General features: G+C 41.8%; 3 protein-coding genes and 1 long non-coding RNA gene across 5 annotated transcripts in view; 1 reads left to right on the forward strand and 3 right to left on the reverse strand.

The window, feature by feature from the left end:
* LOC131892335 (growth factor receptor-bound protein 2-like) overlaps positions 1-26,663 on the reverse strand; it is a 50,622-nt gene that overhangs the window by 22,375 nt on the left and 1,584 nt on the right. The window lies entirely within an intron of this gene.
* Positions 427-7,987, reverse strand: LOC131892329 (neurogenic locus notch homolog protein 3-like). The gene is made up of 7 exons (XM_059242139.1): positions 7,882-7,987; positions 3,219-4,733; positions 2,997-3,113; positions 2,757-2,907; positions 2,288-2,467; positions 1,875-2,215; positions 427-577 (listed from the first exon to the last, which is right to left on the reverse strand). Exons 2-7 carry the CDS (start codon positions 4,694-4,696, stop codon positions 520-522), a joined length of 2,325 nt encoding a protein of 774 aa, XP_059098122.1. The 5' UTR covers positions 4,697-4,733; positions 7,882-7,987; the 3' UTR covers positions 427-519.
* On the reverse strand, positions 10,839-23,002 carry LOC131892328 (claspin-like). Of its 2 annotated transcripts, none has more exons than XM_059242137.1 (15): positions 22,597-23,002; positions 21,882-22,095; positions 19,991-20,304; positions 19,297-19,572; positions 18,727-18,986; positions 17,016-17,280; positions 15,740-16,106; positions 15,558-15,672; positions 15,437-15,477; positions 15,124-15,188; positions 13,293-13,354; positions 13,075-13,221; positions 12,781-12,965; positions 12,526-12,658; positions 10,839-11,867 (listed from the first exon to the last, which is right to left on the reverse strand). In XM_059242137.1, the coding sequence occupies exons 1-15, from the start codon at positions 22,910-22,912 to the stop codon at positions 11,664-11,666; spliced, it is 2,964 nt and encodes a 987-aa protein (XP_059098120.1). In that variant the 5' UTR covers positions 22,913-23,002; the 3' UTR covers positions 10,839-11,663. The 2 variants fall into 2 exon arrangements, with proteins under 2 accessions (XP_059098120.1, XP_059098121.1); XM_059242138.1 differs by having other exon boundaries at positions 11,678-11,867; positions 12,537-12,658.
* LOC131892336 (uncharacterized) lies at positions 19,399-20,057 on the forward strand. Its single transcript, XR_009374549.1, has 3 exons — positions 19,399-19,527; positions 19,698-19,793; positions 19,863-20,057. It is a non-coding gene; the product is annotated as an uncharacterized LOC131892336 (long non-coding RNA).

Below are 26,663 nucleotides of genomic sequence, written 5' to 3' on the forward strand. Positions count from 1 at the left end.
TGCTTAGAGTCCCTAGAGCGGGTTTAAACACCTGGCCTTGGCCTTGGAGTCCCGCAAGGCTGGGCTGTCAATCATGAGATGTAATGACAATTAGATAAGCCTCACAAGGGTAGGTTGAGTTTGATGACTGACAATGGATATGATTGAAAGCCAGTCAAATTTATTCTTCACCACGGGAAGAGATTCGAGAACCCGAAGTTGGAACCCACGCTCGAATGTCGTGCTTCGATGACCGAGGAGGTTCCGACACGTTGAGTACAAGGAATGTGTCGGATCGGTGGCGAGTCGCTTTTTCAGTCTCCTTGTATATATACGTGCATACAATGTGTTGAGCCCTTCCACTTGATAGCGTTACTCTAAGATGAACTCAATTTCTAAGGATCCAAGTTTGTACGAAGAGTACGAAAATAATGATTGCGATCAGCGTTGACTTTTCAATGTTTCAGCTCAGCTTAACGAGCAATTTATTTGTATAAAATTATCGCCATCGACATTGATTAAATGGGAGAATTAATGCCCTCATTTCTTGTTAAATTGAGCTCCAATCACTCGGGGACGGCCAGCATGAGATCGTCTTCTGAAATAGAGAGAAAAATAATTACAACAAATGAACGGTAGGAACGAACGACCTTTCAAAAGGATCGAAAGGATTTAGCTAATCACGAATGAAATCAGGCATTAGGAGCCATTAAATGGCGTTTCCTATGTTGAACAGCACTATTTTTCCAGAAACGAGCAAAAATCTAATATTATGGGAGGCTTTGATTTCTCTTTGGTAAATGAAATCTAAGCCACAGATCACAAAAAAGGCATCAACGCTTTATAAGGTTGATTTCAGGAGACTTTTTATAAGCAACTGAGTATAGAACATCTAAACAGGGAAGTATAGGATCCTGTGTTCCTCAATCTATAATAAATATAATATGAAGTATTCAGTTAGTCAATGGCTCGACAAAGAATCTTTTTAAGGGTAAAATATTCACTCAAAAAGAATTTTAAAGCACGAAATATATTTCTTCTAAGTCAAATTATTCCCACTCACGAGGATATAAGACTGTTCAAATGCAAAAAAGACGTGCAAAATGACAAAATTAAACAATATTTGCAATATGTTGAACTAATGGCCAAAGGAAGCAAGCTACTTTCTTATTTCAAAATCTTAGAAATCAAAAGTTCTCAAAGTTGTCTCCTAGCTTGGACCCCAAATTAATACCTTAAACCATGCAGGTCTTTAGATCAAATCTGGTTACTCCCGGAGCTATATCTCAGCTATTTCTCAGCGTGAAGAGACGTGGGCAAAGTAGCAAGTATTTTTGTATTTACTCTTGTAGTGTGTGAAGTATTGAGGTTCTTGTTGCATTTTCTGGATAAGCATGAGCTTTTGCCACATATAGCAAGCAGGAACTATGTGGGAATGGGAGAACAACTGTATTGGGGCAAACTGAGAAGATTGGGACTATACCGCATTCAAAGAAGGTGCAAAAGGTTTCTTCTACTATGAATATTCAAAGGCATCCATTACTTTTGTTCTCAATCAAATTATAGGCTCAATGGTAGTGATTGTACAGCCCTCCATTGTCCCGACTAATCAAAACAATGAAATACTTTCATCTCTTACGGGTTCCTCCAATGTTCCATTTGCCATTTTTTTTTCATGTTTGTTACAAACATTGTTGTTTGTTGTCCACAATTGTTATTGTCTCATCTACGTTTCAAAAATGCCATTCTGGCAAGCAATGGCCTACGTTTGACCGAATTGTCTTTAGTCGACATGAGGGTTGGCATTAACGACTTGACTAATGATTACCCACCTTTGCTGGATTAGATGCCCTACATAGACCCTCAAATTTCAAATCTCAACGCTTCGTCATTACCTGGCCTCCACGATTGATGGCCTTGGTCCCTCGCTGAATCCACAACGCCTTCCCACGCAATTGGAAGAAGAGCCCCTCTGACTACCAGAGTATTGGCCTCCAATCACGATATTAGTCCGGCTCTCCGGACGGGGTTGAACCGGGTTGTACCGACCCCCGATGACCACAGGAGTCCGACCCTCGGGTGGAGGGCCTTGGTTGCTGCCGCACACCGAAATGTGGTTGATCACTTTACAAAAGTCCTGGGCACTGCACGTTGAGTTCATGAGGCAGGGGCTGATGCAGAAATAGTCCATGCACGCCTTGTCATTGGGGCAATCAGCGTCTTTCAGACATTCTCCCTATGAAAAAGAAATAATTTATCAGCTTTATGTTTTCGATATGAGCGCCAAATATATGCTTATTAAAGAGACCTGTTGACAAGAAATAAATCCATCACCAAATCTTCCCCGCGGGCATTCGCAATGATAGTCATCATAACCTTTGGGAGTACAGATGGCCATCATGCCACATGGATTAGGATTACAGGGGTCGGGCTTCTCAACACATTGCTCATATTCGCAACGGTAACCAGCGGGACAATCTGGGTCAACCTAATAGAAAAAAGTATAGAACGACATAGGTCAGTGTCATGTGTGTGCACATTTAATCTAATGATTTTCCAATGTATTCTTGATAGTCTAAAAATAGATAGAAATGAGTTATGTGACATTGCAGAATGCTATTATTTTCCGTACTGAAATTGTTCACCAGACGTTGCCTGGGTTGTTACTTTAAGAGAGAATTGATGCTTGCCTCCTTTGGTTTCATTTGAAGACTGCCAAATAATGCAATTCAAAAAGCCGTAACAATCAGATTTTGTCAATTAGATTATGAGCATACCACACATTCCGGTCCACACCCGGTGATGGTGTCAGGTTGAGGGATGAGTCTGCCCAAGCACTTGCAAATCGGAAATCCTCTCGAGTTGGGTTCACACGAAGTGCCTGGACCGCACGGGGTGGGATTACATGGGTCCGCTTTTTCTACACATCTGAAATAAAATAGATTAGGATCGTGTTTATCGTGGAAACGTGTTATTGCCAGACTCAAAGAGAGAGACAATGGCTGTTCCTTTTCTACCTTTGGTTTTCGCACACGTAATCAGATCCGAAAGTGTGATAGCAATCAGGATCAACAGTGCATTCAGGTCCACAGCCTTCAATTGTGTCGGCCATTGGAACCAGGCCGGGGAGACACCTTTACAAGTGGGAGGAGAAACGAAGAGCATCAGCAAACGAATCCGTCTGACATTGAATACAAATACATAGCTAGAGACGAGAGAAGAGAAGGAGGAGTACTCACTTGCAAATGGCATTACTGTTACGGTCCACTTCGCAAGATGTTCCCTGGCCGCAAGGGCTAGGATCGCAGGGATCCGGTCGTTCTATACACTTGTTGTATTGACAGACATACCCGATGGGACAATCATCATCAATCACACATTGAGGGCCACAACCAGTCACAGTATCGGGCTTGGGAATGAGACCTTGCTCGCATTCACAAATGGCATTACCTTTGGGCCCTTCGAGACAGTAAGCGCCAGGGCCGCAAGGCGAGGGATAGCAGGGATCAGCCCTGGGAACGCATTTGTAGTCCATACAAACGGTGCCAGGTTTATGATAGCATTCAGCATCTTTGGTGCATTCGTAACCACAGCCAGTGATGGTATCAGGTTTGGGCACGAAACCCGGTTGGCAGTTACATACCGGGTTGCCCAGGTGGTTTGCCGTGCAAGTGGTGCGTGGTCCACAAGGTGACGGATTACAAGGATCTGGCTTGGGCACACACTTATGGCTCTGACAAATGTATCCTCGGGAGCAATCATAGTCGGTGTCACATTCCGGACCACACCCGGTGATAGTATCTGGCTTGGGGATGAGTCCGAGTTGGCACTCACAAATGGCATTACCGTTGCCATCGTTCCGGCAAGTAGTACCTGGACCACAGGGAGAGGGGCTGCACGGGTCGGGTTTGAGAACACATTGTTGAGATCGGCAAACCAGACCATAGCCGCAATCGGGGTCAATAACACATTCTGGACCGCATCCAGTGATGGTGTCGGGCTTGGGTACCAGGTTGCCCACACACTGGCAGACCGGATCTCCGTTCCCATTGACTGTGCAAGTTGTGCCAGGTCCACAGGGTGAGGGATGGCAAGGATTTGAAGGTCGTTTGGTGGTTCTGACGGGTGGTGGGGGCTGATAATTGTCTCTCAAACAGGTGTTGGCACAACCATCAAAGCAGCAGAACCCATTTCCAGTGCAATCGGTATCAGGGTGCCCGGGACTCCAGCAGCGATGAGTGGTCCTACCATGACACTCATGTTGTGCTTTTCGGGTAACGGCAGGGCAGTTGGTGTTCTGTTCGGGACTCCCTCGTGCTAGATGGGGATGAAGCGGGTACACCTTTTGGGCAGTGCGCTTGGGGAAATGATGTAGGGCTTCCTTGTGCTGGGGGGCAGGTTTAGGGTACTGTTTGGCAGGGACATGGTGTTTCTTCAGGGGTTTAGGATAGGAGGCAGGCTTCCTGAGCGGGGCTGGGTCATAGTCGAGGCATTTGGCAACACAACCGTTGTCGCAACAAAGCCCATTTCCCGGGCAATCCAGATCAGGAACTCCTGGCGACCAACAATTGGCCACTTGGCCCTCACATTCGTAGGGGGAACGCTGTGAGAGCTCGGGACAACGACCTTTGGAACCAAATTTTTGGTACTGTGCGTCGACCGAGAGGCTACCAAGGAATGGTGCCAATACAATGATAATGCCCAATGGGGTGTTCATAGTGGTACCGGAGGTTCGGGGTCTTTTATTCGAGAGCCTGCAAGAGAATGTATGATATCAATGATCGCTCATTTCAAATCCAAAACCAACTAAGTTTGAAATTTGGCATCATTGTAACATAATATGTCTTATGTCAAGATTATTTTTCGTCATTTATATCCGGGATCAATATACTCAACACCGTTAGGTTTGGAATTCGGAATCGACCATGAAAGTCATTCATCATTGGGCATGCCAGTTAGTGAGTAACGAAACCAACCCACCGCATAATGAGCGACAACACATGTTGTTGCAACAGCAACAGCAACAACAACAACTACTACTACTACTCCTAACTCGTCGGACATGCTTTGTCTCTTTCTCTCTCTCTCTCTCTCTTTCTTGAGATTCTTTCGAAGTGATCGTTACTCAAACGCCTCCTACAACTTGTCTGCCCACACACAAGCAGAAATTGATGAAAATAATCGAGTGTTACGTCGATTAGGGGCCTTCCTTTTAGAACCGGTGCAATGGGTTCCATGTGCTCATCTGCTTTACCTCAAGCACCGCAAAAGAACCACAATCTCGAGTGGGGTCATTTTTATCATTCTATTTTTTACGAACCACTTGATGACTAAACATCTGTCGAGTAATTGCAGCTTTGGAGAGAGCAAATTTCTCGCGCAATAACGTCTTCAAGCAAAATCTTAAAAATAGCTCTTCTAAACCATCGACCCCTGTAATAAAATTCTGTACAACAACCCACGCACTCTCGACAAAAAAGAAAGCACTCTTATTGAGCATCGCTCAGCCCAATTGGAGTTCCCTTGTCATTCCCATAGGGTTAGTACTCTCCGCCCAGGTTTACGTAACGCAAGGTACGAAAACTCGTGGGCAGGATTTGGTTCACATGTGTCTTTGTTGCCATTCGTTTTTTACTCTTCCCAATGGCCTTCACCTACGCACAGGTCTATTTAGGAGATACGTGTCATCCTTCGAGCCTCCATCCGTCAGTGACCCTCTTGTAAGAATTATCCATCTCGCTTCTGGTTGCCTAACATCTCCAGATCTAAAGCAGCTGAAAAGCACCCGGGGTTTGGTTTTTTTTGAGTGGGAAATATTGAAAGAGGGCATCCATCTGATGATTCATCATTAGGCATAGGGTACAAACGACCTTGAGCATGTGAGAGAAGCGGGGGGGAGCACTCATGGTTGACTGGTTTTGATATTCGTCTGGCCAATTGAACGTCCAATTTTGGGAGCGGGAGATGGCCTGAGTGCTTATTTCAATTTAGCAATTTCCAGATGGACAATTCTCTACCTCATTACTGAGTTCTTTTGGCAAACAAAACGATGGAAAAAGCACAAATATTGAATCATTGATTATTACTTTGTAATTGCAATTGGATAAGTCTGCCTCATTTCATGAATTTCCAACTGGTAGGTTATCTTTTGGACAAAAAAGGCATTGGTCTTGGCTTATTTCTTTCTAGTTCAACTTCAAGTTCAATTCATCTCTGGATATTCAATTACCAGGTGGCGAGGCCATTATGACCAAATAAAGGCCTCAAATGCTTTTTGTATTGCCTCCGACGGTTGTTTTTCTTTTGTTTGCCCAAAATTGAGTCATCGATCAATCATGAATTTGGTGGGCCTGTCATAGAGTTTCCATTCCTTGCCCTTTGAAGAGTTCTCTTTTGAAAAAAGACGTGCCCAAAAAGCGGGGCCTGAGAATACCCAGAAGCACACTACTAATGATCGAAAGTTTGCTTACGAAAAATGGTGACCAAATGGTTTAACCAAAAAGAGCAAAGTGCACGAGCAGGAGTATCAATTTTGGAGCTAAAAACCTAGATCGAAACCGAAAGAGAGCTAAAAAAAGACCTAGATCGGAATCTTGAAAAAAAACACCACCACTGAATTCGTGTGTTTTTTTTGTCCAAAATGAGTTGTGAGTGTAAGCAATCTGGAAACCCAAGGCATATTGTTAGGACTGCTTTAATCAATATTTCCATCAGAGTGAAGACGAGAGGAAATTCAGGTGAGAGGTTTGTCTCGTAAGGTTTATCGGAGAGGAAACATCAACGTGGGTTGAGAGTGTCTTGAACTATTGTAGATTAGCAAAAAAAGAGTTAAAACAAGGCTAAAAATCCAGATGAGATGAAAGGGTTTAACGAGCTTAGTGAAATACACTTAGAGTTAGATTTAAGCAAAAAGTGAGAAAACGAGCAAAATTCAGGGCTTCAGAGCTAGATTTGGCCACGTTGTTCTGGCGGATGAGTAATATCAACGGTCAAGATACGCAAATACCGGTTGGGAATTGCCCGCCATCCTCAGAACTCAGAAGTAGTACGGATTGCATATACCTTGAGGGAGAAGCAAGAATCACAACTCAATACTCATGTTTACAAGCAATCTGAATCGCCAACTCAGGCAGTGCTGTATCAAGCTCATCCTAATATGCATGAATTAGTTAGTACTAGAGGGCTAGTCGTACAACTGGAAGGTCCAAAACAAGCCAAGAAAAGCTAGCCTATACCCCTCGAACTCTAGTAGAATACGATTTCAGCCATAAGGAAAGCCTGCGACATTTAGATTTTTAGTTCCCCCTCCAAAAAAGCACGAATGAGATGTAAAAGCCATGTGTGACAATCTTACTCATTTTTAGATGCTGAATGAGTAGCACGATTTTGAAAAATAAATGTCATGGTTTTTTTTTCTCACAATTTCTTACTCCATAATTTTTTATCAGCCTTTTCACCCCTTTTGATTCAAGTTTGATTCAACTTTATGGGCGGTACACCATGGACCAATTTTTGAACATAAGGTTTTGTCGAGGGTTCAAAAAATTTCCGAAAGAGTTGAATTATTTGCAAAAACGAAGTAGTCTCTGCTTTTATCTAATGTCTTTGACTATTCCACTTTCCAAATGGTCGAAATTATTGTTTGAGTTTTTATGCACAATGAGGTAAGTCACAAATGTAATTCATACAACATCATTTTTCTCAAATGAAACAGTGTCACCTTTAACAACTTTTATTAACGTGGCATGAGTGCAACAGACTGCGCTCATGACAAAAAAGTTTGGCAACATTTTTCTGCCACACTTAAGGTACATTCGCAGAAAGCTTTTCATGTTCATTTGAAAGCAGAAAAGTCACGAGACAAATTAAAACAGTGATGTTAGTAGTGTATTGTGAGGTTACCTTTTTCTCTCCACGGGTTGATCTACACACTATGAACATCGGTTACTGACTGATTCAACGGAGAGTCAACTCAAGTCAAATTCTTCTAAACCCAGCCCCAAAAGTGTGGACCAGGTGTTTGATCAGAATCCACTCCAGTCGCTTCTTTAACCACTGACAAAACTCGCCCAAACGTCATAAACCAAGACAAACTGGGCCCTAGAATCTTCATTTTCATCATAACTTGGTTTCACGCCAAATCCATTTTTGTACTTGCTTCATTCTCAACATCTCGTTCTAACTAATTGCTCAGAGCATTTTGTGCCCAAGTGGTTATTATTGAAAACTAATACACAGATGCAACGATTGCAATCAAGGTGAGTGTTTCCTGCTAATACATATATGTAGCGTTAGCAATTAGGCCAATTTTGTCCCTTTTTTCAGTGGCCTTGCGCCCAAAACAGCTCAAGCACCTATTTTGACTGGAGTCGCATCATCCGTTCTTCCCCCAAATGTGAGTGAGCGAGACCAACCAGTCACCAATGGCCAATGGATGATTCCGCCAACGACAACATTGAGGAATGAGTTCATGCATTGAGGAGGTTTCGCAAAAATGCGTAGGTGGATGGAGTTCGGCTAAGAACAAAGTAGTACTGTACCATGTAATGGAGAAGAAGCGCCGGTAGGAGGTCGTCATCCTATTCCTACTACATATTTAAGGGGAAATATGTAAAATAGTTGACGTTCTCCAGTACAGTACATTGAAGAGCACTCACTCATTCATGAGGGCTCAATTCCATTCCGAGGTCAGAATTTGATGCGAACTAGCAACGATTTTTTTTTCAACAGAGAAAAGATGAAAGCCAGCCATTCTTTGAAAGAACATTGAACATGGAGGAAACCGAATGGCCGCCGAGATCAAAACCTTCTTTCATCGTTTCCTTCAATGTAGAACTCTGAGTATTACTAACTGGTATATAGATAAACTATGGTTTCTTGTCTTGCGCCAAATTTGCATAGTTTCGTTAAACAGACCAAAGGGCACCAAATCAATGATCTTTTGTAATCAATATTTCACAAATCCATACCCTAGAAAATAAGCATGAACCAGAATTGATTTGATCGAATAGATCTTGCCTACGTCAAAAAGTGATGCATCTTCAATGAATTTTCACAGTCAAGGCTCAAACACCATTCTGTTGGAGCTTTGTCCTGTTTGGAAAAGCTTGGGAATCTTGTTGAATTGGAGATGAGAAGTGATTCAAAACTTTTCCAAGGGTGACTAATTTTGCGTTTGCCCAATTCTTCAGCCGAGTTATGGTAGGCGAAATCTTCGCTTTTATTTACGTGAATGATTCATTTTCGTTTGATAAATGATCATTCAATTAAATTGGCCAAGATCACTAGTGAAATCTATCTTAGGAGCAATTTGGGTTTTTTGACATTCTGTCAGTCATCAAGTTTACAGTACACAAGACATCTGAGCCCATTCATTTCAAAGTTATGTACTGGTCTAAATGATTTTTCCCTCTTGCCTAGAGTATAGTGCAAATTGGATTCTAATTATGATTGATTCTGAATCCGCCACCAAAATGCGATATCGTAGTAACATTTGTGGATAAAGTTATTGACTTGAACAATCAAATCTTTGACCCTGAAAATGACGATTTCGGTTTAGTTTGAATTTTTCCTCCTCCTTCGTCTTTTTACTTTGACACGAATCGCTTACTTGTTTGACCATAGACGCCTTACGCCGCACGAAATATGGTTTACGTTCTGCACTTCAGAGGGCGCTTTGTGAGTCAGCCTCTAGCAAATGAAGGGCCGATTGGGCCAATTTCTATTTATTGAATTGTAATACGTTTGTGTTGTATTTGGCTAATTCTATTAAAATTATTCATATAATTAGTGACCCGGGTCACATAATGTCCAGAAAAGATATCGCTTTCATGGCATATCACTAGTTGTTTATTTAGCAATCCACTGTGCAGATAGATAACTCCATAAATAGATCAATCAAGGGCGCTGCGATCGCATGCTTTCGTTTCAGCTGTCGCTGGGTGTGAAAGAGATCCATTCGTAGTCAAAATTCCTAGGGCAACTATGGTACAAATCTGAATCGTTGACGGTGCGTGCAAACTCTGAGCTGAAACTCCTAATATGACTCCTTGTCAAGCAATTGCTCTCCTCTAGCACCCTTCAAAAAACGGGTTAGAGAAAGGTGCCCGACCACAATTTTAACACCAAAATGTTGAAGGGGCTATGATGGGGCTCCATTTGCAATTTTCATCCATGTGGTGGAATCATACCAAACATGTTCATTTTGTTGGCTTTTGTAACACAGCTCATTCAAAATCACTGGATTATTGAAAATTCAATTGGCGGATGGTGCGAGGCGGCTATGATGTTTGTCTTAGTTCTCCCTCCCCAAAATCAGGTCCACCTGGCTAGCTCACATCGCACTCTCTAGGCCTTGCTTCCTCCATGGTTTGACTCTGTTTGTCCGCACTTGCAACCGACCAATGGCAGCCTTTATTTACATTTTGCTTACATTTTGTGACGTAACCCCGCCGAACCCTTATTCATTAGAAGTTTTCAAGCTGAACTCATCAATTTTCGAAGCCATCAACATCCACCTTCTAAAGAGAGTTTCTTGAAAAGTAGCTTGTTAAAAGTTACAAATTCGAACGAATTTGGCATTTCATTCCATTTAATGTGATCAAGGATTGATTAACCCAACATATGCTATCAATTGTTTAATTATTAAGATTTTGCCATTGATGGTTGATTCATTTAACAAGTTAATGGATTTTTTCTTGGTTTATGTAATGATTCAGACATGAAGGTCTTTAGAGGCAGCTAGCCTGGAGAAAAAGGGGAAAACAGACGCTTTGCATTTTTTCCTTGGTATAAAGAACACAGCAGGGCATAGACATGTCTGAGAACATGAGAGGTATATTCTAGAATCCCCAATATTGCAGGTGCATTACAGAAGGACATAATCATATTAAGAGCAAGAGTAGCATGAGCACATGCAAAATGTTTGTTGATGTAAATCGGATGTCTCCATTTGCCTTCCATCCTCTTTGAACATTTTGTCCTAGTAATAGTGGTCTTACTTGCCTCTTTGGATTTTCTGTAACTCAGAGCTTGACTGTTAGATGGCGGGACAATATCAACCTCAGAAAAGCGCCCTCGCTGCCAGATTATCGTGATTTCTTTTCACCTTGAAGCCATGTTTTCACAATGCTACCCTGTTTATGCTGACAAGCGTTACAAACTTAGTGGCATTATTATACAACTAAATCTCCCATTGACCCGAACCCAGTGGAGAGAGATACGGACATTTTGTGAGCTATTCTGCATCCTAAAAAGGTTGAGAACGAGCGTCTGGTCAGTGGAAACGACTTGCAAACACGGGATCTCAAAATCCGGCCCCGCTTACAAATTAAAACGCACGAGTCACTAAACATCTTTTTTTTATACGAGTTCACCTTTTTTTCTGTTTTTTGGTGGTCGTGATGTCCTTCTCCATTATAGAATGGTCTCCATTCTTTCCCTATCAAAAGCAACGACAAAACCCACAACCAGGGTGCTCAATTCGAATGTTCCTTCACTTCACTTGGTCAAGGAAGATACAATTTTTAGGACGTCTGCTGGAGCTAATGAATCAACAAACGTGCTTAAGGATCCCATGGTTTTACTGGCGACAGAGAATTGTAAGATATGCATACGTTATTAATTGGGATTTACTGGATGTGCATTTGAGCCTAAGGGTCAATCATCTAGCGTGATAACTAGCACTAAATGTGAGGTCTTATGATTGGCTTCGGGGTGATGGCCAGCAATCCGTCTGGACTTGGACTGTTGATCCAATGTAAGTCCCGTGGATCTCGTCGACCTGCCGCGCCCAAGCCACGCCCTTTTGAGTCAAACCTGGCTCTATGCGTTCCTCCATAGAGGGAGACATCAGTGAGGCGTTGTAGCAGTATGCAGGTGTCGATATCCTGCAAAAGGTGGAACACATCCATGAAGCATTCGTCCCATTCTCTAAAAGAAAAGCCACAGCAGTTTCATAAGCTCGCGTCATGTACCGTTTCTGGACAAGTGTTTTGTTTGAAAAGCCAAATTTGGAACTGATTACTAATCAGTGTGGTTAGGGTTGGTCAACATTTATAAAATCAAAGTTGTTCATCTTATTATTCTAAAAGCTAGCAAACGCGGAGATATATTCTTATGTAAATCTTAATAGGGAACTTTAATGCCTGTGTACAAATACATAAACATTTGCTTGATTTGATCCAAGAGGATCGAAACAAGCAGTAAGGTGAGACATTGGTCTGGGTTCATTTTGTTCAGCCAAATTTACAATACATAATACAAAGAAACTATTGTTCTCAAGTAGCGTACTCTACTTTTGACAAAGTGCTACAGAATCGTGGATTTCTAATTAAGGCGGCCAAAGGCTGTTCAGCTCAGCTCTATAATAAAAAAATATGTAGTTCAGTGAAATCGAGTCAAGGTATGTAATGTGCATTGCGATTACATAATAAAGAATATGCATGGAAGGCTTTGAGTAGTGTTAGGTGGTTCGTTCGAGGGCCAAGCAAGAAAAAGTGGGGAGCATTACAAACCTAAATATGCCAAGCCAAACGTTATTTTTACCGTGATTTTACCATATTGAGGAGCTCCACAAGCCACCAAGGCATTCATGATCAGCTTCAAGTCCAGGGCCTTGCTTTTGGCCAAGGCCTTGAGAAATTTCTGAAACTCTCTGAAAGTCATCCAAACGTGGGTCCTGCAAAGAAAACCATTCCCAAGAATAACCAACACCTCCTAACCTACTACTTGACCTTGGACGAAAGTGAGTGTGTGTGTGGGTGTGGGCAAATGGTGTTCGGTTCCTGGAACGATACCAACTTGCTCATTCGTCGAAAGAGAATGGCCGTGTCCGTGGTGGTTAGGAGGGTCTCGTCAATCACACCCGACTGTCTCAACCATTTGTCGCAACGGGAGAGGGTGATATGAGTCCCGTCGTTATGGCGATCCCCAAACTTGGCAAAAGTTCGAAATTGCTCCTTGAGCTGACGCACTCGTGGCAAAGGCTGCAATCCAGAATGGATAAGTTTCCGGCAAAGTATCTACCTAGTCGACGGTCCCTCGTCAAATGTCGGCATGAGAGTAAGATTGGGACTCGCATTGAAACTTGCGTACCGTTCTCGGAACACCCTGATTCCTGGGCTTGCGGGACGGTTGAGGGTTCACACTCTCATTGCGTTTCCGTGACATATGGACCTCTGATTTGGTATGATCATGACTGCTATCCTCATCATCTAAAGAAACGGTGGATGCGATTTGCTTCTGCAACGAAATGGATGTTTTTTTTAGCCCTTGTCCATTGGCCATTGTTACGTAATGACTAGGTCTGATACCTCGATTACGTTGCGTTCTTGTTCGTACTTGGCGAGTTGGTCGATCGTATCCTTATTAATACCTGAATGGGTTAAAAAAAGGTAATTATCTGAGAATTCTAACAGGGCTAAGTATGAAAATAGTTTCCCCACCATCATAAACCTTGACACATGAATTCCCTCCGTTTGACATTGCCGCTCTTGTAAGCATTTTAATCAAAGTGATTATTCTGGTCTACAAGTTCGAAAAAAAACTTGTTCGGTGGCTTTGGTCTTGAACTAATGCTATCGAGGAAGCATGTCCTATTTGGGCTGAGTCAAAACCGTAAAGGTATCATTCTGATCTAATTTGCACCAATCTTCATTTCAGATCGGGGTGCCAACCTTTAAATCAAAGCAAAAAATCAACCCGTTCTAAGTTAAGTGACATTGACCGACGATAGATGGTTTGATGCGTTGTTTCATTGTTTATAATGGGAGGGGAGCGGCCAGAAACCTTCCCCAAATTGGATTTGTTCTTAAGTCTGCAGCTATGATGCAATATTTTCTCAATCTTCTTGCGGCTTCATCATTTATTTTTTACAAGTCCTTGGAAATCCACTCCACTTGTAAATTTGCTTTGAAAATCAAGTGGAACCTATTTTTGTGTCAGTTGTATCAACGTTGTAAATTATCCCAAACCATTTATGCCTACTGGACCGGCCTAAGACAATTTTAAATATTTTGACCCATTAACTAAAGGGCGCCAACACTCCATCGGATCATAGATCAACATAAAACTAAACGATGAACAGGGTCCAAATATCAAAGTCAAAATTAATTTCATTATTTTTTTTGAATGATTATTTTTAACTATTTGTTAATCTAAAATCAGAATTAAACATCCCCATAAAAGACATCCTTTCCCGAACCTTGCTCATTGACATCATTAAACTGTAATGACTGAGCCATAAGAAAACTCTTGAGATTGGTTGGACACAAGCACATTTCAGTCAAAGTTGTTTAAATGTGAGAATCCACAGGTCGTGCACTCATTTTGGGAATCGCTGTCTGGTCATTTGAAATAGAAGTTAGCCAGGACAGGGAGCACTACAGCTCTGGACTTACATTCAAATGTGTAAGAAAACTTTCCACAGAAGGAGTCAATGAACATTGAATCCGATAGAGCTTAATGACATGGTATTCATTCCTCCTAATCTCCTTTGATGAGCTCTTCTTTTCTTTATTGCATGATCAATCAGTAATGGTGTCTTGGTTCATACAAAAAGATGTGCGCATTTTTGAAGCAGTCATTTTTACTGGTGAAAAAGGAAGAGGACAGCCTTAAAAGAGATACAAACCATTGAAACGTATTCAGTTGAGCGCTACGTGCGGTACAGTAAACGTAAATTAGAAAAAAATGGATTTTTACTTAGCAGTCAACCAACTTCTCACCTTGTTTTGATTTGTCCTAACTTGCGTAGTATAAACTCTCGGTCCAACGTGTAAGTTCATTAAATATACCTTTTTTTATAAGTGTCCCTTTTCTGAATTATTCTTATGGCAAGCAAAAATGCACGAAAATGTTCATGAAACAGCATAATCACCACCACCTCTTTCTTCTCTGTGCTGTAATTGTAAATGCAATTACAATTACGTAATTGCAAATAGTGTAGCACCTTCACGGCGGGTCAACTTTCATGAGAGGCATCATTTTCAGCTTACCGCCGTCTATTCTGTGCCATTGAACCCACTCGAAACTTGTCCAATATGCCTAACGTTATATGCTTATATACAGTATTATATACCTTTCTTGCACGGTAATTGAAAACAAACACTGCACTAGCAAATACTTGGCCGAGTCGGTATTTACCCAATATGAGCTCGGCTTCTTCTGGTTGAAGGTCCTCGCTGCCAAACACGGCTGAATGAATAATCCTGCGAAACAAGATAGTAGCCTATTCATTATCGGTGATTCGATATGCACGTGACTTCGTTCTGAGAGCTAGAGAGCTGAGAGAAAGACAAGGTGTTCCAAGGCGGATCCACCAGATCCAAAACTCAGATCCAAAGCCCACGGTCACCACAAAGACATACACGCTTTGTAAGAAGCACATTTTGGCTTCTTTTTTTTTTAACTGTGCGCTAGCTAGAGAAAGGTCTTAGGTCTGGCTATCGATTTTTACCCGAAGAATGCAGTGGTACGATCGCGGAAGAAATGGGGCATCTGTGGCATAAAAAATAAACATATCCATGATTAAACAAAAACACCAACTTCCTTTCCCTAGCTCGTGCCAAAATGGTTACCTTTTGGTTCATCTTGAGGCCATTCAGGTTCTCTCTCAAATTCAGGCACACTTTCCGGCGATACTCGTTCAAGATCTCATCATGGCCCGCTAATGAATATTTATGCTGAGGTTCGCTGAAATGCGTCGGAACGAACAAGTTTATGGGTTACTTCCATAAATCAAAAGCGAATGTCATGCCACCTCTCTTTCCTGATATGTCTGAGGATCGCCATGTATTCCTCAGAGTTACTTGATGGACTATATTTCGATGGCCCTTTGTCAACATCCTCCTCCTCCTCATAGTCATTAGGATACTCGTTGTTGTGGTCGTCCAAGAGGTCTTTGGAAGGGGATTCGGTTGTCATTAGTGGCGCTGTTGCTGCTGATGGTTCCGTTAGATCGCCATTCATAAGTTCAGTCCGATCAAGTCGACTCGTGGCTCCTCGATCCATGTCATCTTGGTTCACGGTGGGCGTTCGCTCATCGAGAACGGATGAAATGATGTGTCGAAACTCCTCCTTGGCCGCTTGATCCAGAACGAGCGATGTCCTCACCTCTTGACGACTCACTGGGAATCATATTTCTTTAGATCGTTAGATAGGATGTTATGATTTTCCTTGATTTGAATACCCAACATTTAGTAGCTGTGCATGAATTTATAACGTGGGAGAAGATTTAGTATCGCCTAAACCATTCACTTTATTTACATGCGATCGAAAGATCTGGCCAAATGAAGTAACTTGGCCAAATTCGCGCCCAAATCTTCCTTATGGCACTCATAAAAGGGTAGTCAAAGGTTTATAGTAATGACTTTATGAAATTTGAACCTTGGGCCCCATCTCGGTCAGTTGCGAGGGAATGGTGGAACAGACTATATATATCATTAATTTTCTAATTTAGTGAATCTATTATGAAAAGGGACTTAGAGTTGCTCCAGCCCGAAGTGAAGCCGACCCATTAGGTGGAACCCGTTAATGTGGAAGACCCTTGAAGGATAAATACGGGAATGCGACATTTAGCGGCTAATAAAGCCTCCATTTGAGATCTGAGCATTACTTTCTTTTACATGTATCACCAATTCTGGTTTCCCTCATCAGATTATTCACTCAAGGTTGGGTGATTCTTTTTCGATGGGATAAATCCAATTCCGGAATGTCGAAATTCCCGGGATCCACGGGATAATTGCTATTAGATCAATCTAATCCGTACCTCATCAATAGGGCTGCACTTAAATTTAGTTCTTCATTGCTATCATTCTATTTGTGAGGCCACAATAACAGCCTTGATTCGAAAGGATACTCCTATGTCCGAATACATTTAGCTAGCTCAAACTTGTGCACAAACTATTTGAAGACATCAGGGTTTAATTGCTTCAAGCCTAAGAGTTCAATCAATATTAATTGCGATTTCTCACTTTTGGTGTCTCTATACTATACAATTGTACAGCTTAAAAATTCAGAGAATGATCAGAGTTTACCTCGAGGAGAGATCCATTGGCCGTAGAACTTAGATTCATCCACTGCTCTTTGCATCTTTTTGGACTTGGTCAATTTCTTTCTTGTTGGCGTTCCTTTGGCGGGTTTTGTCTGCTTCACTTCATCAGAATCAAAGTCTGACTCATATTTCTGCTCCATTTGTTTCTTCGGCTTTCTGGTGGGCTTGCTCAACCTGACGATTGATGTTACTTTTTTGTCTTTTGAGGAATGCTTCGTGGCGAGACGCGATGGCTTCGTTGGTTTGGGCTAAAAGAAGTTTTGATTTTCAATTCAATTAAATCACAAATACTTTCTAATCGTCATTAACAGTCTATGCCAAAGACTAATTTTAAATTCTTGACGTACAGGGCCGAGCAGGTCATTCAAACAAAGTGCAAAATTGTATGTAGCCTCTTACGCCATACCCGGGGACCTTAGGCCTTAATTTTCTTTTGTTTTCGACAAGGCCAATAAGGAATGAACATGAATGAGGAGCAGACTTGAATAGGTGAATCAAACAACCAAGTACCTCGACAAATGAGTTTAATTGCTTTAAATATTTACAATTCAATTCCTGCCATTTTAGAGTGCCATCAACATATGATTTCATTAGTGTTACAAGTGGTATAAGGATGCGAGTTCTGATCATCATTGTGTTCAAACTTCAAATTGGAATTTGAGAGGTATTACGGGTCAAATTATACTATTCAAAATAAATTAGTATTATCGTTTCAAAAAGATGTTATTTAACCTTCTTAAATTGTTGCAAGGCTGGCTTTTCCGAAATGTTGAAAAATATGTGTAACAAACAAGGTTCAACCAGATTCACGCCATCTTGTTACTGTTATGATAATCAAATTATGAGGTTATTTAGTTATGACTTGGTCCACAAAGCGTGTTTACAAAACCATTGGATGCTCCATTAACGGATCAAAGGGCTTCAAATAGGGTCCAGATTCTCCGCAAGGGGCACCACTGGGAAGGCTGTGCAAGACTGAAATTCAAAAATCGAATCAATGGCACATGATTAACAAGTAACAATGTCATGTAAGTGCAAACTATGTGTAAAATGAGAAAAAACGAAAATACTATAACAATGATGCCAAATTTCATTCGGAAATGATAGTTTTGTCTTCCCATTTGGCCTCAACGTTCAATCCTTATTTTCTGACAAATTTGCCTGGCTTCCCTAGCGTCAGGGATCAAGGATTAAGCTTTAAGGCCAAACGTCAAAACTAAATTATCAATTGCAAATAAATATTGGCGCCAATGTGATAGTATTTTTTTGATTCTTTTCATTGTTCACATAGATTCCATATGAGACTGTTGGTCATTTACCATGTGGCTTGGCTTCGATTTTGCTATTTCTCTCATACTCAGCCCTTCCCAGTGGTGCCCCTCATCGGAGATTCTGGACCCGTATTTGAAGCATCCAATGGTTTTTTAAACACATTTCGTCTAATTATATTAGAAGTAAAGAGGTGGTGTGAATCTGGCTTTGTATTTTAGATATGTTGATTGTCGCAATTGTCGCAATTATCCTTGATCTTCTTGGAAAAACAAATCTGTGGGGGTCATTTTAACAGCCCGACCTTGCTTGCATGCGTTGAAAGTGTTCATGGGAAGCCAAAGGACACCAACACATTGAGGCGATTCGAATCTGAGCGAATCCTGTGGGTTTACGTAGGTGGGAAACTGACTTATCACACTTGCCCGAACAAACTCTTTCGAATCTTGCATGGGTTGAGAGAGCTCAACATGAGAGGTGTCGTGTTCCACAGGCGCCGGGATGAATGCTTCGGTTGGAAGGATCTCTTTTCCGCGTATTGTCTCTTCAAGCTCTGCCTTCAAGTGTGCAATATCATCGTCGCTCGATGTTTTAGTGTCAGATTGTCCGATGCCCGAGGGATTTGATTCAGGTTCAAGAACAGGGTCAGTGGCTGCGATAGGTCCCAATGTCTCCTCATCAGAACCTAAACTTGGGAATGAGAAAGCAATGTTGATCTAAGCCATTTCTTGTTCGGCCATCATAACGATGGAACGAAATGCCGGGAACATGCTCATAAAGATTGAACAAATATGAATGACAAGGTGCAAATTGGCAGGCATAAGAAAAGCGTTTGATCACCAACACCAACATGTGCATAAAGTTGCAAAGCTACAATTGTTGGTTCGATCCAGAAGAGTGCTCGTCCAATTAAAAGAATGAGAACATGTGATCCCAAGATGAACTCCGAAAACCAAGGCGCCAATCGCGAATTTCTCAAAGCGTGGCTTACCCACCTGTATCTTCCTGTTTTAAGTCGTCTTTATCGAGTTCTTTGTTGGCCTCTTGATCTGTCGGCGATTGTTGTACATTTGGCTTTAAAGCAGACTCATCTGTTTCGTCATCAGATTGGCCGTGGATCTCATCCGGTTTGGTTATATTTTTTGTCCATTCTTGACCTCGCGTAACAAGATTTTGGAAGCGGCTTTTCACGGTCTGAATCTTCCTCTCCAATTGCTCACCTACCGGTAAATCCTCACTTTCATCCGTAGGCTCCTCCTCAACGTCAGAATCTAGATCCCAAAAGAGATCATTGGGTTGGTGATCTAAGCAATTATGTCTTTTGCCTTGACGTTTTTTAGTTAATATATTATATCTATTTTATGATTTTGATCTCTTGAATCCAACTCTGATTTAGTGTTCTTGTTTGCGACTCTTGGCTCCCTGGTTCCAATAAATGGCAACACGATTGGTTCTGTTCCGGAAAATTTCGTCCTAGGGGCAACAGCCTGAGGTAAATGAATAATGTGTACAGTCTTTTGGGCAAGTAATGATGAAACTTTTTTGAATATTTGAAACTAAGACTGCTTGATGGTTGACCCAGCAATCAAACTTGGACGAGCTTTCGAACCTTTTACCGAAATATCAAACCGGACTTTACCACAAAGGAATCCTTGGAAAGAGAAAGTGGAGGTTTGACCAACTACTCACTGGGATGGGAACTCTCCTCAGGAGATGACTGGACATCAAGTTCATTGGGACTCCTTGAATTGGTCTCATCCACTTCATCATGCTTCTTTTCACTCTCAGGTTGGACATATGTTTCTGGTTGTGACTGATTATCATGGTCTTCATGGGTTACCCCGCTCTCGGAACTCTTAGGCTTGGCTTTACTAATGTGAAATATTTTGCCCCTATTGGCTGCTTTATGGAAACGAGCCCTGGAAGTAGATTTGTTCGTATTTTCGGACTTTGGGACAGGGTCCTTTTCAGGAGCTGGAGCTTGGGAAATTTTAGAAGTTGGCCTAAAGAGAGAGAGAGAAACTTATATCAATAGGGCTCGCGAAAATATCTGGGCCTCATTTTCATTGGCTCAAAATGGCGCCAAATATTATTTATTTTCATCCCAAAAGATGCAAAATATGACCTCGCTCTTTACATACATATGTAAACATGTATATACATGTATAACATCTAAACCTTATAATTTTTCTGCTCTGGCTTAAAATTTTCAATTGTTTTAAAGTGGTAATTTACAAACACTTTGGTCAGAAGCAATGAATTAAGGAATAAAAATGTCATCTTTTATATGATGATTTAAAATTTGATATAATAAGCTCATAAATCAATGATGGTTATCACTGGTCCCTTGTAACGTAAAAAAATGATGCTCACTTTTGAGGAGGTTTTGCATTGTTAATGCCAATCTTGAAATAATTTACAAAATTATCAAAACAAAATCATGAATGGACCATCTGGTAATATTACATGCTATTAGCTCTCCAGCTTAGCTTAGAATATATTGCAATGTTGGGGAAAATAAAATAATGGAATATTTTTTTGTCAAAAATTGACAAAAATCCGAACATTCATATATTTTGCCCCTTTATTCTGCACAGACGAATTTTTCTTTGCTTAATGGCTTATGAGATGACACAAACACTTGCTCATTACTTGCGTAAAATTTAATTGACATTTTGCTAATTTACTTTTTCAAGCAACAATTGCTTGATGACCTACTATAAATAAACCCTTTGCGTTTGGGGATAATCAGTTGTCTCTTGTTTATGCCTGTCGTGGAGGAAATAACGAGTAGTGTTGTAAAGAGTCGGCTTTTATATACTTCCTCTGAAATATTACATAAAGCTCCAAAAAAGTAATAATATTATTTTCTTGTTCAAAAGAGCAAGAATATTTCAAATCTTTTTGCCCCCTAATCATAAATGAAACCTTCATAAGTGAGACCACCACTAATTAAACTATGAATGTCGTGTACTAAAAGGGGCATTAATTCTCATTATACGCACCGGATAGAATTGTTTAAATACATGCAGGGCTTGAACCGTTACCAAAAAAAACTGACGCGGTACCGTTACCGTTACCGTTCCCTGTTACTTTTTCAGAAAAAGAGGGCTTAAAACTGTAAAAAGCGTTTATGCCATTTTTCAACGTTTAGTAAATATGACGAAGCAATTTGATCCCATCAGTGACAAGTGTTTGAGACGGAATTAGAAAGAGGCCGGATAGGAAACCTTGACGTATTTTTCTTTCCCTCGTATTTAAAAGAAAAAAGTAACACTAACGGGAGGGCAAAAATCCCGTTCCGTTACCTTTATTTTTCCATTTTTCCAGAAAAGTAACGCATTACCGGTAGCGTAATTTAAAAAAGTAACGCGTTACTCAAGCCCTGTAAACATATATACTCGCCTTCATGGAGTCAATGATGGCATCTCATGTACCAAACAGGACTTTTCATGTTAGCTTGAGTGATTGAACATAATCAGGCTTTTTAAAAGTTAAGTGGCATTTTTTATACAAAAAAGCGCAAAACAAGAGCGAAACGATAGAAAGCGGAAGGAAAGCAGATCTACGGTTGGTGTACCTAGAGGTTCGGTGAGCTCGAATGATAGTGGGTCTTCTTTGGTGAGCATGACTTTCATGTGGATAGCTCTGACTCATGAGAGGCTCTAATTCCAGCTCCTCCGGAGGAACTTCCGCATTTTCCAAGTCAGACGAGGATTTGTCGTCAACATCCAGATCGATGGCTTGCTGAATCTCACCCAGTTCCGTTTGAACAATGTCTTCCGCGATTTCATCTGACATTGGGGTTTTCCAAGTTTTTCAATCAAGAAGATACATGTCCGAGCGAGCAGGAGGAGTTCATGAAAAACTCAATAGGTCCTACGTTGTCTCAGCAGAAAATGTGCTCTGTACGTTTGTGCTAATGCTTGTTTTGCTTCCAATATGGGGATATTTGCTCCTAAATCTCGGTTTCGCGTCACTAGCTCAAGTGACTAGGACGTGTCAAATTTGGGATTTGAACCATAGAAACCAACATTATCGAACATAGTTATTGCATTCTCTACCTCTACCTTACTTTTGTTGCTATAATGCCGCCCTGGCTTCTAACGGCCAACGACAACATTTGCTTGAACACTAGCTGGTTGATGTACAGCCAACATAAAGTTTAAAATACCCCAGCAGAAGTTGATACAAAGATTAAGGATTCCGAAACGTTCCTAGCATAGTAATACTTTTCGTTGTCGAGGACTAATCTAGGGTCAAACTTTTCCGATTGAAAGACTTCGGGGTCTTGCCATTGTGGTTGTCTGAATCGTTCTCATGGCAGTTGAGTCGATGGTCAAAGCTGTTGACTTTCAAGTTGACCACTCCCAAGGATTCGAGAGCCACAAAGACCTGCTCTCGGTTTTCACTCAGATGTTGCTCCCTTTCGTCTTGGATCCCGTCGGGGGTCGTGGACTTGGAGGAGTGGGGCGAGGCCGTGGTAATATAGTCCGAATCATGGTCTTCGACTTTTTCACTGCTCATTTCGAACGATTTGTTTCTGATGGCTTCTACGTCCTCCCGGCGATGGTGTTCAATTCTCTCCATCGAAGACATGGACACCTCCATTCTCCCGAAAAGCCGCAGGATTCGAAGCACTCTGGATGGAACGGCACATACAACCCAACACTTTTCTTATGTATGACTAATCTAATAAAGACTGGTAGACCTGCCGAGCTCGGAATGTTTTATGGAACACTGAAAGAGACGCCAAAGGGAGTGCCGTGGTGCCTTATCATTTGGACATCTAACCTTGCCAAGGCGACGCTCAAGGCCAACCGTGAGAATGCCTGCTTGGTCTGGGTGCAGATTTGATGATGGTCTTGTTCTTCAGTCATAGTATGAGGTCAGAGTGGTGGCACATTTCAATGTTCAAAAGGCCGTTTCTTCCTTATTCAAGGCCAACGGATGTCAGATGAATATCTTGCCATATACCCACCATTGTTCATACATGCATGCAGTGGTGTGTCCACCATTGCCAAGGTGATTGCAAGGAAGACGGACTTCTTGAACTGTGGACAGCTTTTGAAATCCAAACGAATGGTGAAATTATCGCTGAAGATCAAATCTATTCTCAGCTTGTCTCTTTGGTTTCACATTCGTTCCATCTTTTCAAGTTGTACCTTGGCCTAGCTATACATCAAAAAGTTTTTCCGTTCCAGACCTCAAGGATTCCTGACCGGTAGCAATGAAAAACTTCTAATCTTCTTTTTGTTTTTGCCAAATGGTTTTTCCTAATTGCCGCTCTACTGTTTTTTTTTTTCAATTTGAGGTAATGCCTCAACCGTTGTACCCTTATTCCAGGAATACTCGAACATACGTCGTACATATAAGAAAATGGAGGCCATATTGATCGGAGCTCAAAGATCACCTGTTCTTTATCTGATAAGAGGAAGGTTTCATTAACTTTTTCTGCAAGCTACTCATACACACACAAGCAAACCCTGGTTGAGCTCATGTAAGAAAATTACGCTACCTGAGGACATGGCAAATGTCAATTATTTTCTTGAAGACTCGCATCTAATCCAATTCTACTCTTTAACTAAGACTTTCAACAAATCATTTATGGTGTTATCTAATTACCTTACGTACTAGGTTGTGAATAGAACTGTTTGATGAGCGTTTTTCCGGTTTTTCCCCTCAGACTAGTGCTGAGGCGAATCTGGCCTCAAGTCTGGACTCGTCAAAGCAAATATTCAGTTTTTCTTAAGAATTTCGCAAGATGAGTCTTTTTACTAGAACTGACTCACTCTAGTTACAGACTCGAGTCCTCTGTCAGACTCGACTCTTTTGCCGGACTCGAATCCGGACTTGGCGAGTCCGGCAAAAAGTCTAAAAATCAAAAAGGACTCGCCCCAGCACTAACGCAGACCTCAAGATGAGGTTGATTCAATTTGAGCGGAAATATTGCGAGCCTCTTTCCTCGCAGATTGCTGCTAACCTTCATTAATCAAGAAGAACTCAAGAAATTGGAGGAGGTCTTGTCTTGTTTTAATTAAGGATGCTTTAGTTTTAACTCCCATCACCATTAGGCACTCCCAATCTCTCATCCAACTAAAATTGACTCGTAGATTCGAAAAGAGGAATAGCGTTCTCCTCAGATTATGAATCAAAATAGGCTATTGTAAAATGGTGTTTTAAAGGTTTGGAGCCGTTAGGCAAGTCATTCACAAGGAGAGAATTGGCTAGATTTGGTTAATCCATGCTTCATTCATAACACATTATTGTGTATCTTATCATTATCACATCGAGTTACAAAATGCGTAATTTCAATACGCACTGGGTGAAAATAAGACCTTTGACTCATTGAAGCAAAGAATGTTATCAGAAAGCACCAGTACGTCCAACGCTAGTGAAATACGTTAGGGGGCTCAAGATACAAACAAAAGCCTCTGGAAAAAACCAAGGCCCTGGAAACTAATATTTGTTCACGCCTTGTACATAACACGTATGTACTAGGACCTAAGTGCGCCCTGCCCATGCGCGCCCATGGGCCAAATCTCGGGCCTTTTACTGCTTGCTCCGCTTCACCAGTGAAGTTTGTCGCCTGAGTCGATCGTGAGGCTGTATTCCCTGATAATCACACGAATTTAGGAGGGACTTGATGTGACGCATACTTTTGTTCGAGCACATCCGACCGCAGAGGAGGCTTACTCATTGTACGTAGATGTATTATGATACACAGAACATGATTTTCAATTCATTCTTGTATTGTCATATCAGGCATCAATCTCATTTCGTTGCAAACGTCGTTATGTACATTCAGGCAAACAAAGCAAGCATTGTTAGAACAACAATTGAGAATATAATTAGATAAATCATGGCGTTACATCAATTGCAATCTTCATGGCGCAAATCGTGGTTTTCTTTGTCACAGATAGAAGAATAGGTTAGTGGGATGCTTGGACCAATTGTGGTCTCCCATATGGATTGCCTATGGAATGAACTTTCGTCCCCAGTGCCCCAATCATGATGAACGGGACCGACCACTGGCCATGTTTATTTACTCCAATCCAATTGGTGTAGATCACGTGTTAAAAAGAGTGTTTTGCGGTCGTGACACAGAAGTAAGGCCATCTTTTTCCAGGTCCTGGTTGGCACCAAAAAAACTTTCCGAGAGCCATTGGCGATGGAGCACGACCAAACTGAAGGGTTTTCCGTTGAGACACATAGAAAGAGACTCACTTTGAACCCATTTAGATGTGGGAGCGAGTGTCTGGTTTTATCACAAGTGCTTGGGCTCATGTTTGGGAGGACGAAGAGGAAAATCTGAGAGGGGGGGCGGGTAGTCATATGGTAAAATGATGGAAGAAAGAGTGGGATGTAGTAGTAGTAGTAGTAGTTGTAGTAAGAGCTGCATCAAGAGTTGTAGTAGTAGTAGTAGTAAAGATGATGCTAATCGGAGGTTTTCGTTCTCCCGTCCAGGTTGTCATCATCATCATAATCCGAAAACCTTGGCATCGAGGGAGAAAAAATTCGTACTAGGCTCTTCTTCTCTTTTCATCTTTTTTTTTAATATATATTAAAAAACTAGTGGAAACATGATCCGTAAGATTGGAAGCTACAAGGAGCGTTATGTTGGCTTTTCTTATTTTCGATCTGAAGCAGGTCCTCCACCGGCCGGTTGCTGGCTGTCATTCTATGCCGCAGCCACTCTGATTCTGATTGTGTCTGTGGCGAGTGGCCAAAGGGAGGGCCCTAATTGTGGTAGGGCGTGACATAAGTGGCGGGAAGAGGCCTCGCCGAGCACCGTGCTCGCCCGTCCACCAATGCTGATCGCTCCGATCCGTGACCGTGATGATGTCGCCTCGTCGGAACTCCAGCTCGCCTTGTTCCTGACAAAGACAAAAAAACAACCAACCACGTTCAACACCCCGGGGTCGGAACGATACTGACGAGCCATACTGTACCGGGGCGAGAAGTCGTAGAGGGCTTGGACCAGGAACTCGTCGCCACCATTTCCCTTCAGTTTGTATCTTGTGATCTCGTGACATCGGTGAACCGAAACCGTCCGAGCTGTACTCACACTCGTTGAGGAACTGAACTTGACCACCAGAGAGAAAAATTGCCCTGTCAAAGTGCGTCGGAGCCCAAAATCAGTGTTTGTTGAATGGCTCGGGTGGTTGGTTGGTTGACTTTTATGTCTTACGTGGTAACGCGTAGGAACAAGACGAGTGCTCTTGTGGGTCATAAAATGCGCAGATTGCGGACCGGCTTAAGCTTTCCGAGCGTGACCGTTCTCGGCGCCTTTGAAGTGACTGGACCGCGCGTCCGACATCATCACCGATGCGGGCACGGCGCATTTTGACGCGGGACGGAG

Source organism: Tigriopus californicus, chromosome 12 (assembly GCF_007210705.1).
Source record: "Tigriopus californicus strain San Diego chromosome 12, Tcal_SD_v2.1, whole genome shotgun sequence".
In the NCBI taxonomy this organism is placed as follows: Eukaryota; Metazoa; Arthropoda; class Copepoda; order Harpacticoida; family Harpacticidae; genus Tigriopus; species Tigriopus californicus.

Bases quoted from the DNA above. Each gene is read 5' to 3' on its own strand.
- LOC131892329 (XM_059242139.1), bottom strand. From the start codon at position 4,696: ATGAACACCCCATTGGGCATTATCATTGTATTGGCACCATTCCTTGGT. The intron at 3,114-3,218 runs GTGAGTACTCCT...CCACTTGTAAAG, and splicing joins AACAGTAATGCCATTTGCAA to GTGTCTCCCCGGCCTGGTTC. The intron at 2,468-2,756 runs GTATGCTCATAA...TTTTTCTATTAG, and splicing joins GGTGTGGACCGGAATGTGTG to GTTGACCCAGATTGTCCCGC.
- LOC131892328 (XM_059242137.1), bottom strand. From the start codon at position 22,912: ATGGAGGTGTCCATGTCTTCGATGGAGAGAATTGAACACCATCGCCGG. The intron at 16,107-17,015 runs GTAAACTCTGAT...TATGATTCCCAG, and splicing joins CCAATGGATCTCTCCTCGAG to TGAGTCGTCAAGAGGTGAGG. The intron at 12,659-12,780 runs GTTGGTATCGTT...TTTTCTTTGCAG, and splicing joins CTCTTTCGACGAATGAGCAA to GACCCACGTTTGGATGACTT.